General features: G+C 46.4%; 1 protein-coding gene across 7 annotated transcripts in view; it reads left to right on the plus strand.

Annotated features, from left to right (window-relative positions):
- The window catches only part of PHF20L1 (PHD finger protein 20 like 1), a 648,585-nt gene that overhangs the window by 448,183 nt on the left and 182,273 nt on the right, over positions 1–18,129 (plus strand). For all 7 annotated transcript variants that reach the window (XM_086966240.1, XM_086966239.1, XM_086966235.1 and 4 more), the window contains one exon: positions 13,439–13,538. In XM_086966240.1, coding sequence (XP_086822366.1) covers positions 13,439–13,538 — 100 coding nt within the window. The remainder of the gene's footprint in view (positions 1–13,438; positions 13,539–18,129) is intronic.

The raw sequence follows: 18,129 nt of genomic DNA on the forward strand, positions 1-18,129 counted from the left end.
CTTTACCGCGAAAATCGCAAATTTTTTTTTTCACCCCCCAGGGAACTTTAATAGCCCCCTCATCAATCCTAGGGGTTCAGGAGGGGTCTGCCTTACCCCTTTCATTCATTTACACCTTTTTTTTTTCCACCTCTTGTCTCTCGATCCCACAGAGAGACAAGATGGCGGCCGCTCCAGACTGTTTACAATGATAACAGCCAATCAGCTTCTCCTCAGACTCCCGTTACACTGCCGATTAGCTTCCCGGTAGCTGCCCGGTTAGCTGCCCAGTTTGCGTACCAAGACGCGTCTCTACGGCGTTTGTTTTTTTTTGGCCCCACGTGGCTTTATAATATCCCTCTCATAAATCCTAGGGGGTCAGAAGGGGTCTACCTTGCCCTGTTTCCTTCATTTCCCCCTTTGTTTTGGCCTCCTCTTGTCTCTCGATCCTACCGAGAGACAAGATGGCGGCCGCTCCGGACTGTTTACAATATTGACAGCCAATCAGCTACTCCTCAGACTCCCGTTACACTGCCGGTTAGCTTCCCGGTTAGCTGCCCGGTTGGCTGCCCGGTTCGCGTACCAAGACGCGTCTCTACGGCGAAAAAATCTGATTTTTTTTTTTTTTTTGGTTACACTGCCGGTTAGCTTCCCGGTTAGCTGCCCGGTTAGCTGCCCGGTTCGCGAACCAAGACGCGTCTCTACGGCGAAAAAATCGGATTTTTTTTTTTTTTTTTTTGGGCCCGGCGTGGCTCTATAATATCCCCCTCATCAATCCTAGGGGGTCAGGAGGGGTCTACCTTGCCCCCTTTCCTTCATTTCCCCCTTTGTTTTGGCCTCCTCTTGTCTCTCGATCCTACCGAGAGACAAGATGGCGGCCGCACCGGACTGTTTAGAATGTTGACAGACACCGGAGAGCCAATCAGCTTCGCTTTGCAAAGTTCCGATACGCGAAAAGTTCGCGAACCGGTTAGCTGCCCGGAGCGCTGTTACAGATATATATCTTGATTTAAACGTTAATTTCTCAAAATCCACTGAAGCACATATATTGAGACCTAGCAAAGGCACATCGGGGTACCAGTCCCTACAATTTTGCCAAGTTTCGTGGAAATCCATTCAGCCGTTCGGGCTAAAAGTGAGTCCAACCGCCCTATGGAAATTAACATGGGAAAAACGCGTTTTGGGACCCCCCTTTTTTCTCGGCCCCCCCTTGACGAACCCCCCCCAAATTTTCAGGAGCTGCTCAGAAACAAAATGTGCCATTTTCCTGAAAATTTCAGCCGATTCCGTCCACAAACGCCAAAGTTATTAGACATAGAATTTTCAAAAGTCCCATAGGAAAAAAATCCTAACTATATATACCTACTGGCTATCGCCAGTAGGTAATATATATATATATATATATATATATATATATATACACACATATTTATTTATTAATTACCTACCTACTGGCAGTCGCCAGTAGGTAGTTATAGTTGGAACCTAGTTTCAATAGGAAAACCGTTCTTTGATTTGCCAATATCTTTGGCGCCGTTAGACGAATCTTTGCGAAAATTTACAAACTAATGGTTTGGCCCTCTCAGTTTCCCTGTTGAAAGTTTTGGGGTGATTCGTGAAGCGGGGGCCGAGAAAAAAGGGGGTCCCAAAGCACGTTTTCTCTATGTTAATTTCCATAGGAAATTTTGGAACACGCTACAGCCCGAACTGCGGAACGGAATTACAACAAATTTGGCAAAAAGGTAGCTCTTGGTTCAGAAAGCACCCTTTTCATTAAATGGTGTTAATCCGTTCAGTAGTTTTTGAAAAATTAAAGGAAAAAGAAATATAGATATCTGGGCAGAGCCTAACCACACATCTCCTCCCGAGCACAAGCTTCATTGTAATTGGCTGCCAACACTCCAAACCAGGAAGTGTTGGCAGCCATCTTGTACCTCGCATCAAGTGAAAGTCAAAAAGGTGAGAAAAAAACAAGAAAAGGGGGCAGGGTAAAAACACCCTGACCCCCCCAGGCCTGCTTAGGGGTCCCACAGAGATGCCCAGGCCCACAAAAAAAGCATTTTTTTAAAAAGAAATTTGGGCGGGCCGCGCCGGTGCGCGAACCTGTCTGAAAATGTAAAAACCCAAAGCGCGGGCTCCGGCGCTTGGTTTTTAAAAGCCCCCACGTCGGCCAGTTCCCGGGGGGAATTTTATTTATGTAGCGGGGGCCGCAGAGGCCCTCGCAGCCCCGGGAACCCCAACATCCACAGGGTTTTCTAATTCATTTGCGGGGTGCTTGCAGCCCCCACGCAGCCCTGGGGACCGCCACCCCCCCAGGGCACTCTATATTTAGATAAGGGGTCCGTTACGGACACCCAGCCCCGGGAACCACCACCTCCCCGGGGCTTTAGAAACGTTGGGAGGGGGGCCCCCATCCATGAGCAGGGCCGGACTGGGAACCAAAAACGGCCCTGGCAAAGTGCTTGGCCGGTCCCCGGGGGGGCGTGGGGTGGTGTTAGGGTGTGACCCAGCTCTTTGCCAGGGCTGGTTTTCAGCCTATTTTGTTACAGGGCCGATTTTGCAGCTATGCAGCAAAAAACGGCCCTGTAACACAAGCATTGGAAATGCAATAGGTCTCGCATTAGGAAAGTTTGAGCTATTGGTATTGTAAATGACACTTTTTTTATTTATGTGTTGGTTTTGAAAGTAGCAAAATTAATAGCTTTGTCAGTTACAATGTCAATAGTTTTAACTTTTGCAAATGTGACACCTATAGCATTTGTAATGCAATGTGTGTTGTATTTACGTGACTTAGATGTATTGATATTACAAATAACAATGGCTTTTAATTTTGTAAATAATTAATACTTAAATAAAAGCTATTGTAATTTATAATGGCAATAGCTTAAACGTTTGTAAATAACTTTTGTGAAGATTATGTTCAGTCTGCCACCTTTTTTTGATATCAGTAACAGTGCGGCGCTCAACACCCATGGCATTGACCTGGTCTGTCACCTGCTGCCACATGGCCTGCTTGGCCCTAACGTTTAAATTATGTCCTTGGTTGTTGTGTAGCGCTGGATAGTGCTCCATCACGTAGCGAATTAGGATATCCGCTTCGGTTTCTGTAAAATTTCGTGTTCGTTTTTGCATTCTGTAAGGTGGATTCACACTTCTGTCGACATCCATGTTGTTCGGATAGTGTCGTACCAGATGAAGTGGTAGGTGGCTGGACCTCATTGTCTTTTTTGGCATGGAAATCATTGTCCACTGGTTTGTGGTTAATCCAGCAGTATGTGTTCTGAAAGCAGACTAAAATGTCAGCTAGCCACACTTGATAACCGTACTTTATACATGTGCTATATAAGTGATTTTTGGTAGCTTGTGTACTTAGTGGCACACATGCACATGCAGTTGCATTTTACTCCCTCTTACGGATGTATTTTAGGACTTGTGTCTTTATGCACAGCTCAGAGACTCACGTTAAGTCCATGGGTGTATACAACCTCAGCTTGTGATAGATGGGATTACATTTATGATTTGTCAGGCGTGAAACACCCTTAGAAACATATACATCCACTGGGTCATGCTAGGAATGAAACACCCTTTAAGCCTAGCTGAGCTTCATATTGCCATTTGGGCTTGCCAGATGTGGACCTACATGCAAGCTTATAGATCCAGAGGACCTGGCCAGGTGTGAGCCTCCATTAAAGTCTATGGGTCCACTCAGGCGGCCAGAAGCGGGACTTACTTCTTGAGGACGTGGCAGGCATCCAATCGGTAAGGCTTCCGATACCTATATTGAAAAAATTACAGTGATACCCGAGCAGGAACTTTTGGAGTATCTCTTTAAAGACCGCCGATTTCCGGTTACTCCGAAGGCATCGAGTACACCAGACCAACAAAGGCGGTGCGCATGGGCAGGGCGCTCCGCCGCTGCACAGGCAGAGCCAGGCTAGACTGCGAGGGGCCGTATGCTCTCATACCGTGAAAAAGCAGAATCCATCTTTACACGTTTATAATTCTTTGGCGCACTGCGCAGTAAAATTCAGGACGAGAAAAAGCATGAATGTTTTTTAATATCATAATAACGTTTGAGTTCATCATTTTGTACAAAATCAAAAAAATATTTTTTAAGACATGCTCTGCAAATATATGCGAACATTACTCAATACAATATTTTATTATTGAAATACTTAAAATCAAACTTGGTATTTTATTATGGCAACAAAAGTACATGCGTGCTCTTCTCGCGAGATTTGCCGCTGTGTGCCCTTGCAGCGTTGAAGATGGGGTACTGGGACGCTGAGGACGGGACAGACTGTTTGCTGAAGACATGGATCCCCACCAAGCTTGGGGCTGCCATTGGTGAGGGCAATGGTTCTGCCAGAATCCTCGAAATTCAAAATTGTGGGGGTTGTGTGATTTTGGGAGTAGGTGGTAGATGTGGCTCCAGTCTGGATGAGGGGCAGTGCGGTACATTGGTGACTTGGTGACATTTAGGGGTGGGCAAAGCTGATGGAGGACTTCATTGGTTAAATTGCAGACGGGGGTGGTGAGCGCCCAGTTATAGTTACAGCTATAAAACCAGAGATTTAATGACAGAAAAGGTATTGAGACATCCGGGCAAGGACAGGGTGGCTTGGCACTAAAAGCCCAAGAATGAGCAGAGCCCCTGAAGAGAGCTCAAAATAAATACAGTGTAAAAACAAGAGAAACACCGAGCACGGCGTCAGTGTTGGCATTGCTGGGGGGTAGGGGGGAAGTGGGGATTTTAAAAAAAAATGCGACACGGCGGGCAGGGGAGGGGGCGGAGCGGGGAGAGGGAACAGACGGAGCAAAGGCAGATAAGGGGAGGGGGAGGAGAAATGCGACACGGCGGGCAGGGGAGGGGGCGGAGCGGGGAGAGGGAACATACGGAGGGAAGGCAGATAAGGGGAGGGGGGAGGAGAAATGCGACACGGCGGGCAGGGGAGGGGGCGGAGCGGGGGCCTGGAGTGCGGCTGAGGGAACTGATGTGCACGCGCTTTTAAGCTCAATGCGCATGCGCATTGAGCTTAAAAGTCACGGGCACTGCAAGGAATCGCCACGATTCCTTGCAAGTTGGATAAAGAGTGGATAAGCCCCCATAGTCTTGCTTGCTCGATGTGCATGCGCATCGACAGGCGAGACCTAAAAAACGGCCCCAGGGTCCAAAACCGGCTCCCACCCTTGCGGCGCACTGGGGGATTGCCCGTTGCCCGCAACGGCCAGTCCGGGCCTGTCCATGAGCCCTTGATGGCCCTGGGGACTGCCACCCCCAGGGCCGGCTCCTGCAATGTCCCGGGTTGCCCACCCAGGGACATTGCAGGTAGCTATGGTAGGGCGGGAGCACGGCTCCCACTCTTTAGCAAACTCTGCTTCGGTTATTGGAAGCGAGATCAGGAAACCTGCTCTCGCTTCCAAGAACTGAAGCAGTATTGCTTTTGCACAAGGGGAGAACTGCATGTTAACAGCTCCCCTTGTGCAAAAGCAACGCCGGCTCCCACAGGAGGCAGGGAGCCAGCGGGACCGTGGGGGCATTGGGGCTCCCCCTACGGTCCCCAACAGTCTGGCCAGACCCCGGGATGGGGTTCCCGGGTCCAGAAGTGATCCAGGAGGGGGGGCCCCTCACTTTATGTATTTCTTTTTAAAATGGCAGGTCTCCAGGGGTTGGGGTCCCCGGGGCCAATAGTGGCCTGAGGAGGGGGCCCCTCTAGAATTAAAAATTAAGGGTGGCCAGGCCCCGGGGGATACCCCATCCCCTGGAGCCCTGCCATTTTAAAAAGAAATAAAGTGAGAGGGGGCCCCCCTCCCGGATCACTTCTGGACCCGGGAACCCCAGGGCCAGAAGTGGCATAGAAACGGGGGGCCCGCGGCCCCCCTCCCGTAATTAAGTAAAAAAGACCACGTGTTCTAGCGCTCAGCCTTTCATCTTTTAGGAGCAGGCACTGCTCCATCAGTTTGGCAATTTTAGACTTTAAACTACTGCTTAATTTGAGCCGGGGTCTACCAGTGCGCACATGAGCACTTAATAATTATTAGCACTTGCTCTTTGGGCGTGCTGTATAAAAGACTCGTTAGGAATATGCTGCTTCTGTGTTTTAACACACAACACACAAACCGGCGAGTGTAATGATGCTAAGGCGCAAGCCCACATGAACGGACAGCTCAGCGTGAAGAGAGCCTGCTGCAGAGACCACTTGTTCTAGCGCTCAGCTACAAATCCATAGTTATGCACTTATCCAATTACTCTATGAATACTCTTGCAGTTATAAAATCACCATGCACTATCCTTGCACTCTTCCAATGACCCAGGCAGTACTCATGCACTCCTGCAATCACCCAGATACTAACTATGCACTCTTACAATAATCCAGGTATTACCCATAAACTAATGCAATCAGTCAAGCATTAGCCATGTAGTCTTCCAATCACCCAGACATTACCCATGCAATTTATTTATTTATTTATTTATTTATTTAAGAAGCTTATAGAGCGCACGGCTACCTCCAGCGGGGGTGTCCCGGCGCTAAGACTACTTGTTTATCACAGAGGGGGTTGCCTAGTTCATGAAAATCTGTCACATGAGCAGGTCTGCAAGAGCTTTGCTGGCTAGTGCTTAGAAAACAGCCATGTTTTCAGTTTGCGACGGAAGACTTGTTCGGATTCGGAAAACCTGAGATCCAAGGGAAGACTGTTCCAAAGCTTAGCGGCCGTAACGGTAAAAGTTCTGCCACCAGTACGCGTGAGTCTGAATCGAGGGACAATCATCAGGCGTAGACTATTGGATCTCAAATGCCTTACTGAAGAGGCTATCTTAAGCCTTTTGCTCAGATTGCCGGGGCCAGTGCCATTAATTGCCCTAAAGGCAAGGATCAGAACCTTAAAGTCAATGCGACGGGCTATTGGAAGCCAATGAAGCTCCTCTCGGTAAGCTCTGACCGATTTGCGGGGGGGATGTTGCCAATAAGCCTCGCAGCCACGTTTTGTATAGTTTGAAGTCGATCAATGAGATATTGGGGGGCACCGGCATAGAGGCTGTTGGCATAGTCAAGGTGTGCAGTGATAAGTGCCTGGACCACTGTTTTACGGGAAGACTGGGGGAGATAGGGAAAGATCTTCCTGATCATGCGCAGTTTATTGAAACAAGCCGCCGCTACTTTATTGACCTGGGTTTTTCCGGACAAGGTGTTATCAAATATGAAGCCCAGGTTACGGGCTGATTGCACTGGTATAGGAGGTGGATCAAGAACGGTAGGCCACCAAAGAGTTGTAGGGGGAGTGGTTTTCAGGCTGAAAAAGAGGACCTCTGTTTTTTCAGTATTGAGGGCGAGATGGTTAGCAGCCATCCAGGTGCAAATGTTGCCAAGGCAGTTTCGAAAGTTGGAAAAGAGGGTGTCAGAATGGTCTCTAAATGAAAAAACAAGCTGAGTATCATCAGCATAAGAGACCACCCTGACTCCTGAAGACTCAACTACCTTGGCAAGAGGGGCCAAATACACATTGAACAATAGAGGGCTCAAAGCTGAGCCCTGGGGCACGCCACACAGGAGGGGTTTGTCTTCGGATTGGAATGGATGTAGCAGTACCCTTTGGGTCCGTCCGGACAAAAAGGATTTGAGCCAAGCTAGGACAGTGCCCTCAATCCCCAGCTGTTGTAGTCGAGATATAAGAATGACATGGGAAACCGTGTCAAATGCAGCGGATAGGTCGAGGAGGACCAACATGGCCTCCTCACCCCTATCCACTGATTCCCTGATTGTCTCTGAAACTTCCAGCAACGCTGTCTCGGTGCTGTAACCGGTTCGAAACCCAGATTGAGAGTCGTGTAACAGTTTATTTGTTTCCAAGAACTGGGCCAGTTGTTTCTGAACAACTTTCTCCAATACCTTAGCTGGCTTGGGCAGAAGCGAGATGGGTGGGTAACTGCAAAATTGGGAGGGATCAGCGTTGGGTTTCTTAAGGATAGGAAGAAGCCTAGCTTGTTTCCAAGCCGAAGGAAAATGACCCTGGGTCAGGGAGGAGTTCCAGATGGAGAGGAGGGGATTAATTAAAACTGGGGCAAGATTGCCCATCACTTTAGCAGGTACAGGGTCTATGGGTGAGCCAGACTTGACTTGTTGAAGTAGTGATAGGGCAGAATCAAATGATAATTCGCTAAAAGAATTAAAGGAGCATTGAGTGAGGTGAGAAGAATCTGGAATTGGGTTGGGCGAGACAGAGACAAATGAGGAGGCAAGTTTTGTAATTTTGTCCTGAAAAAAATCAGAGAGACCATTGCAAAGATCTTGAGTAGGGCTGCATTGGGTTTTTATGGCCAAAGGAGTAACAAAATCTTTCACAATCGAGAAGAGGGTTTTAGACGAGTTCTGCGCCTGTTGAATAAGGCTAGAGAAATATGTTCTCATGGAGGAACGTTTGAGCATTTGAAATTTATTTAAAGCAGATTTATACGCCAGTTTAGCCACTGGATCGTACTTCTGACGCCAACTGCGTTCCAGCCTTTTGCATTTGCTTTTTTCCTCACGTAGCAAAGGTGTGAACCAGGGAGCCGACGGACGAGATCTGGCAGACGCCATGGGAGCAAGAGGAGCAATGGAATCAAGTGCTGAGGTAAGGGCAGAGTTGTATCTTGCCGTTTCCTTGTCCAGATCCTCCGTCTGATTAAAGTGGTACTGAAATCGAGAATCAATAGCCTCACAGGTAACCTTGGCCCATTTACGACCACTGTCTCTGTTGAGGGAAAAGGTAGGGGGAAGGGGAGGTCTGTCAATATGAAAGGGGATACGAAAGTGGTCAGACCATGTAAGGGGAAGAGAAGGAAGGACCGTTATGCAAGGATGATTTGAAAAAATCAGGTCAAGTGTGTGACCAGCTTTACGCGTTGGGCCTTTAACTAATTGGGACAAGGTCAGTCCTTGTAGGGTTTCCAGAATTGAAGAGGCTTGAGCACAGGAAGGATTATCAATATGTAGGTTAAAATCTCCCAACACTGTGAAGTGCGAGTGTTTAAGGGAAAAGTCCGCAATAGAGTGCATCAGGGCACTGAGAGAGCAAGCAGTAACGGGGGGGGGGGTTATATACCAGGATACCGGCAAAGATAGTGCATGCGGCGTCCTTAATTGTAAAATACATGGCCTCGATAAGACCGAGGTTAGCAATTTTAGTCGTGCTCAGTGTAAAGTGAGATTTTGCAATTATCGCGAGACCCCCTCCAGGTTTGGTGCTGTCTCGATTAATGCCTACTAATCGGAAACCAGGGGGAATGGCCAAGTTGATATCTGGCATGGACGAGTCTTTAAGCCATGTTTCTGTGAGAAATAATACATCCCACTTGTTCGTATCTAGCAGCAGCCAAATGTCCGAAGCATGTGCAGGAAGAGACCGGCAGTTAATTACGGCAGCATGAACGGTAGACAGTAAAGAGCAATGAGTGCCATTGTTGGATGGTAGACACCGTTTAATGAAGGCGGGAATGTGATGGTCACAGCAAAGGCACGAATAAGAGCAGGTGTGCAATCACCCATGCAGTACCCAAGCAATCCTCCAGTCACCCTGTTACTATCCTAGCACTCCTCCAATCACCCAGGCACTACCCATGCATTCATACAATCACCCATTACGAAAGCACTCTTCCGGGTCACATTACGCTTTAGAAATTCTTCATTTCATTTTCACCCAGGCACAACTCATTCCCTGATACAATTACACAGGCACAACATATGCACGGCTGCAATAACCCATGCACTCCTGCAAACAACCAGCTAGTAACCATAGACTTATCAAAGCATTCCTCCAATACCCAAGCACTTATTAAATCGCCACACACTACTCTTCCGCGCTTGCTATCGCCTTGGCACAACCCATGCACTCATGTATGAAACCTATTTAAACTCTTTAGAAACACTCAGTCACTGGATGATGTCATGAGTGATGTCACTGACCATGTCATGAGTGATGTAATATGACGTCATCAGCAGTGCAGAGTTATTGTTAGCTCAACTAACTAGAACAGCCGAATTTCTCTGGTTTTGTACGAGTGAAATGTCCAACTAACTATAACCTCCCTAAAACCTATGTTTTTCAGTGAAAAAAAATATATATAATATATCTATATCAATCACAAGACGGGCAGAAATTGAAGAAGCTGCTGGGGTGGCTTATACGAGGCCTGATTTTTTAGATTTTTTTAAATCTATCTGGGAAGAGAGGGTAATGCTGTGAGGGTGTGTTGGGACGATGCAATATAAATGTCACTGTCTGAGTCAAAATTCAGTTCTAATAAAGCATGTAACAGTGACCGTTCTATTCTGACACTCGTTGTCTAGACCCGTTGTGTCCCCTGTCATTTTTTAGGTCGAGCAGACGTACTCTCAATGCGTAAGCATTGAGAGTGTCTGCTACAGACCTAATGTTGCCCGTATTCAGGAGAGTGGACACGACTCAGACGCGCGCTTTTGCAGTCTCAGTTTTGACCGCGGGAGCGCGCGTCTGAGCCGCGCTTGCGCAGAGTAACTCAGCCCCTGCTCACACTCAGCCAGCCCCCACCCCTCTGCATGCACGCATACACACACAGGCGCGCGCGCACACACACACACACACACGCTGCCGCCCCCCACCCACCCCCCTGCATACACACAGACACGCAAGCACGGAGCCCCACTCACCGGGACACATCCAGCCCCCACCCCTCTGCATGCACGCACGCACACACAGGCGCGCACGCACGCACACACAGGCGCGCGCGCGCGCCTACACAGGCGCGCGCGCGCACACACGCCTACACAGGCGCGCGCGCGCACACACACACATACACGCTGCAGCCCCACTCACCGAGACTTCTACTCCGCAGGACTCTTCCGACGTCAACGGGCACAGGGACACCGGCACTCCGCTCCTTGGCTTCCCGGGCGGACGCCGGCTGCACGCAGGGCTCTCCTCTCTCTGCACCGGAGCCATGCGCCAGCCACTGCAGCCTGCCTCCTGGGAATCTCCGGTCGCGTGTCCGGCCCCGCCCCCGTCCCAACAAAGGTTGCCTGGCTTCCTGTTGAAGCCAGGCTGCGGCGGTGAGTTTGCTTTTGAACCCTTTCCTGTCTGTAGACACGTCACCCTGGGCTCGCGTCAGCACATAGGACTTCGATATGTGTAAAAGTTATAGATCCATCCCTGGTTCTTCAGATTCCCTGCTGTCTGGTTCTATTCAAGGGAGTGTATTTGAACTCAGTGACTGAGCACAGCTATGTACAAGCAGACTTGCACAACCAGTCAGCACCTTCTGTGTGTGGGTGTGGTTGGAAGCTCTTTTGCTCTCTTTTCTTCACCAGTAGAGATGTGGCTGTTGAGCCGGAGGATGATGTAACACTTACACAATGAAAAAAGTCTAGCTAAACCTCTATTCCGGCGCTTAATTTGTAAAATAATATATGCATAAAAGTGCCGGAGCTCAGTTTTCTCGGGAGTTAACCACAGATTCTACTAAATGCTGGGATTGTTGAATACTGAGGCTGCCTTGTTTTGATTCCACCTCATCAACCTTTCTTACACCACTTTACTCTTCCTGTCTTATACCTCACATTCCAGGTTCTTTTTCTTACCCCTGCTGTTTTAGTACCAGTTTTCTTATCCTTTTTAGCATTTCTCTGTTGTGCTCTACACCAAAGTCAGATGACGAAAAATAATTCTTGGACCTCAAAAATAAGTACTGGTGCCCACTACCTGCACTACATGCCCATCCCTGTCTGTTTTTAAATCTGAAACACTCAGCTGTGTTGTGTTGGAGGCAGTAGGCTTTTGCAGTAACATCAAGATCTCTGTTGTGACACTAAGTGTGGAACCGGAGAACTACACTGCCAGCTTCTCCTAGTCACCCTCACTCACCCTCACACCCTCACTCACCCTCACACCCTCACTCACCCTCACACCCCCCTCACCCTCACAACCCTCACACACCCTCACATCACCCTCTCACATCCTCGCACCCTCACACCATCAAACCCTCACTCACCCTCACACCATCACACACTCACCCTCACACAATCAAAGCCTCACTCATCCTCACACACCCTCACACCTCCTCGGCCACACACCCTCACTCACCCCCCCTTCACCCTCCCTCACTCACCCCCTCACCCTCACCCTCACACCCCCCTCACCCTCACACCCCCCCTCACCCTCACACCCCCCCTCACCCTCACACACCCCTTCAACCCCACACACACCCCTTCACCCTCACACTCACCCTCACACACACACACACACCCTCACCCCCTCTCACCCTCACCCACCCTCACCCACCCTCACTCACCCCCCCTCTCACCCTCAAAAACCCTCTCACATCCTCACCCCGCATCACTCATTCGCCACCACAACATCAATCTGTGCAACCATTCAACAACTACTTCAAATATGTTCTCTCAATGTTTCAAGCTTTATTACAAATGTAACAAAAACATGTTAATATTTCACTTCTGTTCTAGGAGTTTTGTAACAATAAAAGACACAGAACATAATCTTCACAAGTTATTTACAAAAGTTTAAGCTATTGCCATTATAAATTATAATACCTTTTATTTAAGTATTAATTATGTAAAAAAAAATGAAAAGCCATTGTTATTTGTAATATCAATACATGTAAGTCACGTAAATACAACACATATTGCATTACAAGTGCAATATGTGTCACATTTGCAAAAATTATAACTATTGGCATTGTAAATGACAAAGCTATTAATTTCGCTATTTTCAAAAACAAAACCTAAGTAAAAAATGTGTCATTTACAATTCCAATAGCTCAAACTTTCCTAATGCGAGACCTATTGCATTGCAAATGCTTGTTTTATGATGACCTTGATTAACACCATGTCCGAAAAATAATTTGTACTATGATAAAAAAATTAAGTAGGTCTGTTTGTTGTTGAGAAATATACTGTGGTATTTTAGTGGTATGTGCAGCTTTAGTCATTTGTTACTGTATATACATACTTATATGCACCTTTATCTATTCTACTGTGTGTGATCGACATAGCACTTTTTCCACTTTTTATGTTTTTTGATATTAAATAGTTGTGTTTCTATGTTTGCTTTGTAAATAATTCAAGACATATTCATTGTGTTAAATCAAATTTATTATGAGCATGAATATGAACTATGTGGAAATTAGTCTATAATGAACCAGTTGGTATATGTTCACTGTAGAAATTAAATTAAGTATTCATTTATTAAGATCATGTAGAGCGTCACTTGCAGCATTAGGCAGCTGTAAGATATTTTGTTCTGGATAGGACCTGGAAGAGGTTGCTGAATGTTGACCAATTTTTCATCCGTGTTATCGTGGTATCTTTTGAATGTCTTTTATTTTTGTGTTTGTTTTGAGTTAATCATTTCGTAGGTTGTGATTGCATCTTCCGTTTATGTTATTGTGAAGAAGTCAGTTATTTATTTACTTTTTTTTGGTTTTCAGTGTGAAGAGTGCCTTTGTTGGCAACATAGTATATGCATGGGATTAATAGAGGACAGCATTCCAGAACATTACTTGTGCTACGTCTGCAGGGACCCTCCAGGTAAAGTGGTGTTACTTGCTAACAGTCAAGATTGGGTATGTTCACATTACAATCACCATACTTTCAAAAGCACACTCTCAGACTTGTCATCTTGCATTTTGATTTAAACCACTGTCACTATTCCATAAGGCGTCATAAATATTTCTTCGTAGTATTATTTGGACCACCAGTATATTATATCTTTCGTGAACGTGTTGCTTTGAAAAACTCTTATTGTCTAACTTTAAGCCATTATCGTCCTAGCAGCACACTAAAACTGTAGTTGCCCATCCTCCTTACTTGGGATCTGTTTTCTTTCAGCCTTCGAATGGACTGTATTTTACTCAGCCTTCTGAAGCCATATCAAAATCTTCTAGTATTGATATGAGTTTCCTTTTTCAGCGACCTTAAAAGCCATTTGTGGCACTGTTTAAGATAGTAAATTCATATGGATGTTAAACAAGGCTCCTAAAGATGTCGGAAGTACGAACTCTCTGCTGGTCAGTGCAAGCACTCTGTGCCTCAGTATTCTGTATGTATACTTCTCTTGAGAGTCAAATTAGTTGTCTGGCTTGGGATTTTGTTCTTAAACAGCCTGTTTATGTAAATCTTTTCGGCAGAAAAAAATCTCTATCAAAAATGCCTGTCAGAACCCCTTTCAGAAGACCTCTGGGAACTCAGGGGATACGGAGCCCAACTGTGGTCGTTTAGGTCCTGAGCAGCTGGGCCAAGCACCCCTTCTGCAAATAACTCTGTGTTAGCTGTGTTCGGGCACTCAAGTCCCCCACTGTGGGGATGTAGATAAAAGTCAGTGGACACAACTTATAACTCAACTTATGTGACATTCAGAAGCAAATAAACAATCCTCCTGATGCTGGGGCTCTAGTGGTTGTCAGACAAATCCCTGTCCCACCCTCCTTCGGAAAACATGTTTGGGGTTATTCCCCAGTCATTGGTGGTAGCATTACGGGAATGCAGACTATTTAACCATTATCAAGAGCTATCCCTTTGACTCTTTGGGAATCTGTCAAAAGTGTCTGGGGTGCCAGAGCACCATTAGCAGCAAGTCCCCTGGGGCTCCAAAGGCCCAGTTCCAGTCTTATCTGCGCCGACGACAGTGTTCAGCAGTGCAGCAAGTGTCTACTCATGAGTTTGGATCCTGTACAGCAAAGTGAGGCCACTTGTGGTGTGCGTGGCAGCACCAGGCAGTTCTGCTGGTTCATGCCAGTAAGTGAAGCTTCTCCCACTCGGCAGACAGAAAGGTAAGTAGCTCTTCCCCCTAGCAAAGGGAGCAGGTATGCTGGTGTGAACTTCCATCTACAGACAAGAGCTCCGACAAGAGTACAACGTCCTCAGCTGCATCTTGATGATCTTCGAGGAATCTGTCAGGTGCAGATCACAGCACCATATATCTGCTTGGGAGATGGGGGATTTTTGGGGACTCTACCTCCCTTTCCAACAATTCTTTTCCAGACACTAAAAATGATTTACGGTTTGAGTCTTTGTCGTTTATGTTGAGATTCTGCTTCTTTTGAAGTGTCATTTTCTCTCTTTCCTCTTTCCTTATGAAAGTTGTCTGTCACAGCAGGCTAGATTCCCAAGCTGATTGTCCCAGAAGACCACTCTTGGAAGTAACCAGAGTTCACACCTGGAAGTCTGCCACAGTGATATGTGCATCAAAAGGTTGATCACAGACCCCTTCCCTACTCTTTATGATTCCCTTATCAGCCCCATCTATCTTCCTCAGATGTGTCCAGACCCTTCCTTGTGAATCAAAGAGCAGTCTTTTGGAGTGTAAGGGAGTCTCTTCCTTTTCCTCGAATGTGTGTTACATCCAGCACACAGAAATGCAGCAGTATTTATTTATTTATTTTTATTTATTTTTGCAATTTGTTAAGCGCGAATGAATACCCGTAGGCGTCTCAGCGCTAGATAAATCACCTAATTTTCCCCAGAAGGCTCATAAAGAGTGGTAGTCATTGATTAATGATCGAAAAGCCACGTCTTCAGTCCTTTGCGAAATTGCAAAAGTGAAGGGCATGTCCTGATGTGCTGTGGCAAGATATTCCATAATTTAGGTGAGGCGACTGAAAAGCGACGATCACCCCACGAAACTGTTTTAGATCGTGGGACCACTAGTTGGTTAAGAGTGGCAGATCGAAGCTGTCTAGCCGGTTTATACGGTATCAGCTGATCCTTAAAATACTGTGGTCCTAGATCATGGAGTGTTTTATATACTATACAAAGTGATTTAAATTTGATCCGATTACGGATTGTCAGCCAATGGTATTTCTTGATGGTATCTGATATAGGCGAAAACTTGGGTGTTCTCGAGAGCAAGCGTGCTGCTGCGTTCTGTATTGTCTGAAGCTTATTAGTTACCCTGACCTGGGCGTTTAAAAATAGTCCATTACAGTAATCAAGGGACGATAACACTAAGGAACTAACCAGTGTTTTGGCGGCTGTATCAGACAGAAACGGGATGATTTTCCTGATCAACCTTAGTTTGTGATTGGGCTGTTGCCGCTACCTTGTTTGCATGTGCCACAAAGTTAAGGTCGCCATCAAAAATTACTCCCAGGTTCCTAACCTTGAGGGCTGGCCTGGGGGGGTCTCCAAAGGCTGAAGGCCACCAGGTTGCTGACCACTCTGGAAGAAGGGTCCAAAGATAAGCACCTCCGTCTTTTCGTAGTTAAGCTTAAGGCAGTTAGCTGCCATCCACTCTCCGATTGCTAGCATTCCACGTTGGAAACGCTCTGCCACCTCGGGTCCGTTGTCTTTGATGGCCAAAACCAGTTGTGTGTCATCAGCGTAAGAGGTTATGCTCATCCTGTATGCTTTGATGACATTAGCAAGGTCCGACACATAGATATTAAATAGTGTCGGACTTAGGGATGAGCCTTGAGGAACCCCACACGGTAGTGACAACTTGACAGATTGGTATGGGCCCAGGGTGACCGCCTGTGATCTATCAGCCAGGAAGGATGCAATCAGATCTTTCGCTGTAAGGTGAATGGCTTTCTTTTCGACACGGTCGACCAGGATCTTATGGTCGACCGTGTCGAAGGCCGCCGATAGGTCCAACAGTACAAGTACTGCTGTTGCTCCTTGATCTCGAATTGCCCTGATATCATCGGCGGCCCTAATTAAGGCGGTTTCCGTGCCATGGTATCTTCGAAAACCAAATTGTGATTCATCCAGAAGAAGATGTTTCTCTAAGTGCTCGACCAGCTGTTGATTCATGGCCTTTTCAATCACTTTGGCTAAGAATGGAAGGCTTGCAATAGGCCTGTAATTCTTTAATTCAGCCTTATCAAGACTTGCTTTCTTCAGCAAGGGCTTCACCAGCGTATTCTTTAAGGAGTCCGGGAAAGTTCCGGAGGCCAGTATAGAGTTACAAACTGAGGTACTAAACGGGATGAGTGTGTCCATCACCGGCGGAAGAACTGAGAATGAACAAGGGTCTAATGTCGATCCGGTTTTAATAGAGGAGACAATAACCTTTATTTGATCTACAGTAAGCGCCTTAAAACTGGTCAAAGCTCTGTCCAAAGGCAGATCGGAGGGAGCTGATTTTGTAGGATGCGGGGTAAAAGCCTGGTAAATATCATTAACTTTAGAAAAAAGAAATTGGACAATTCATCCCAAAGTAATTGGGAGGGGTGTGGGGTAAGATATGGGGCATTACCTGATAATGTTCTAGTAATGTCATATAATTGCCTACTTGAGTTTTTGGCTTTTTCTATTTGATCCGAAAAGAAAGTTTTTTTTGCTTCTGTGATCATAGCTTTATAAACAGTCAGTGACTCTTTATATTTGGCCTTATCCTCCGTATCATAGTTTTTTCGCCACTGCCTTTCCCTATTTCTATTCAGTTGTTTTTGCCTCCTTAATTCCTCTGTGTACCATGGGGCAGAAGGTGTGATTCTGTTCCTAGATAGAGTTTTAATAGGTACTAACATATTAGTGGCATGACCTAGCCAGTCATGATATTGTTGAGTGGCAATATTCGGATCAGTGGACAGCGAAGGACAGGTGCTGTCCAAAAGCTTTATTAATTCAGTCTGGTTTATATTTTTCCAAACTTTAACAGATCCTGGGATCGGGTTATTGACCTTTTTCTTCGAGATTTCGTTAATAGTCAATCTACTAAATATAACATGGTGGTCAGTCCAGGGCATAGGTAGAATATTTGATATATGTAGACCCTCCACATTTGAGAAAATACCATCTAAAATGTGTCCGGCTTGATGGGTAGGGGAGGTAACCATTTGTATAAGCCCCAGTGTGGCCAGGTCTGTAACAAGAGCCCGTGTGTCCCTATCATCTTCTTGCTCCAAATAGAACTTCATGTCACCCATGATAGTAAAAGACTCTTCCGTAACTAATGATTCCATTATTGTACTTAGATTAGCTAGAAACGCGGTCCTTGTGCACATATACACATCTTTCTGGTTGAACTCTTAGCCCCTTCATGTCCACTTCATCAGGCAGGCCTGGGCTACCCAAAATGGAAACTTCAAGAAATGGCAGAATGCACACTGGTTTTTCACCCAAAACTTCAATCACTATTTAAATGCCCAAAGACAAACGTTTGTTGTGGGACACCGGT

This window comes from Lissotriton vulgaris, chromosome 4_1 (assembly GCF_964263255.1).
Source record: "Lissotriton vulgaris chromosome 4_1, aLisVul1.2, whole genome shotgun sequence".
Taxonomy (NCBI): domain Eukaryota; kingdom Metazoa; phylum Chordata; class Amphibia; order Caudata; family Salamandridae; genus Lissotriton; species Lissotriton vulgaris.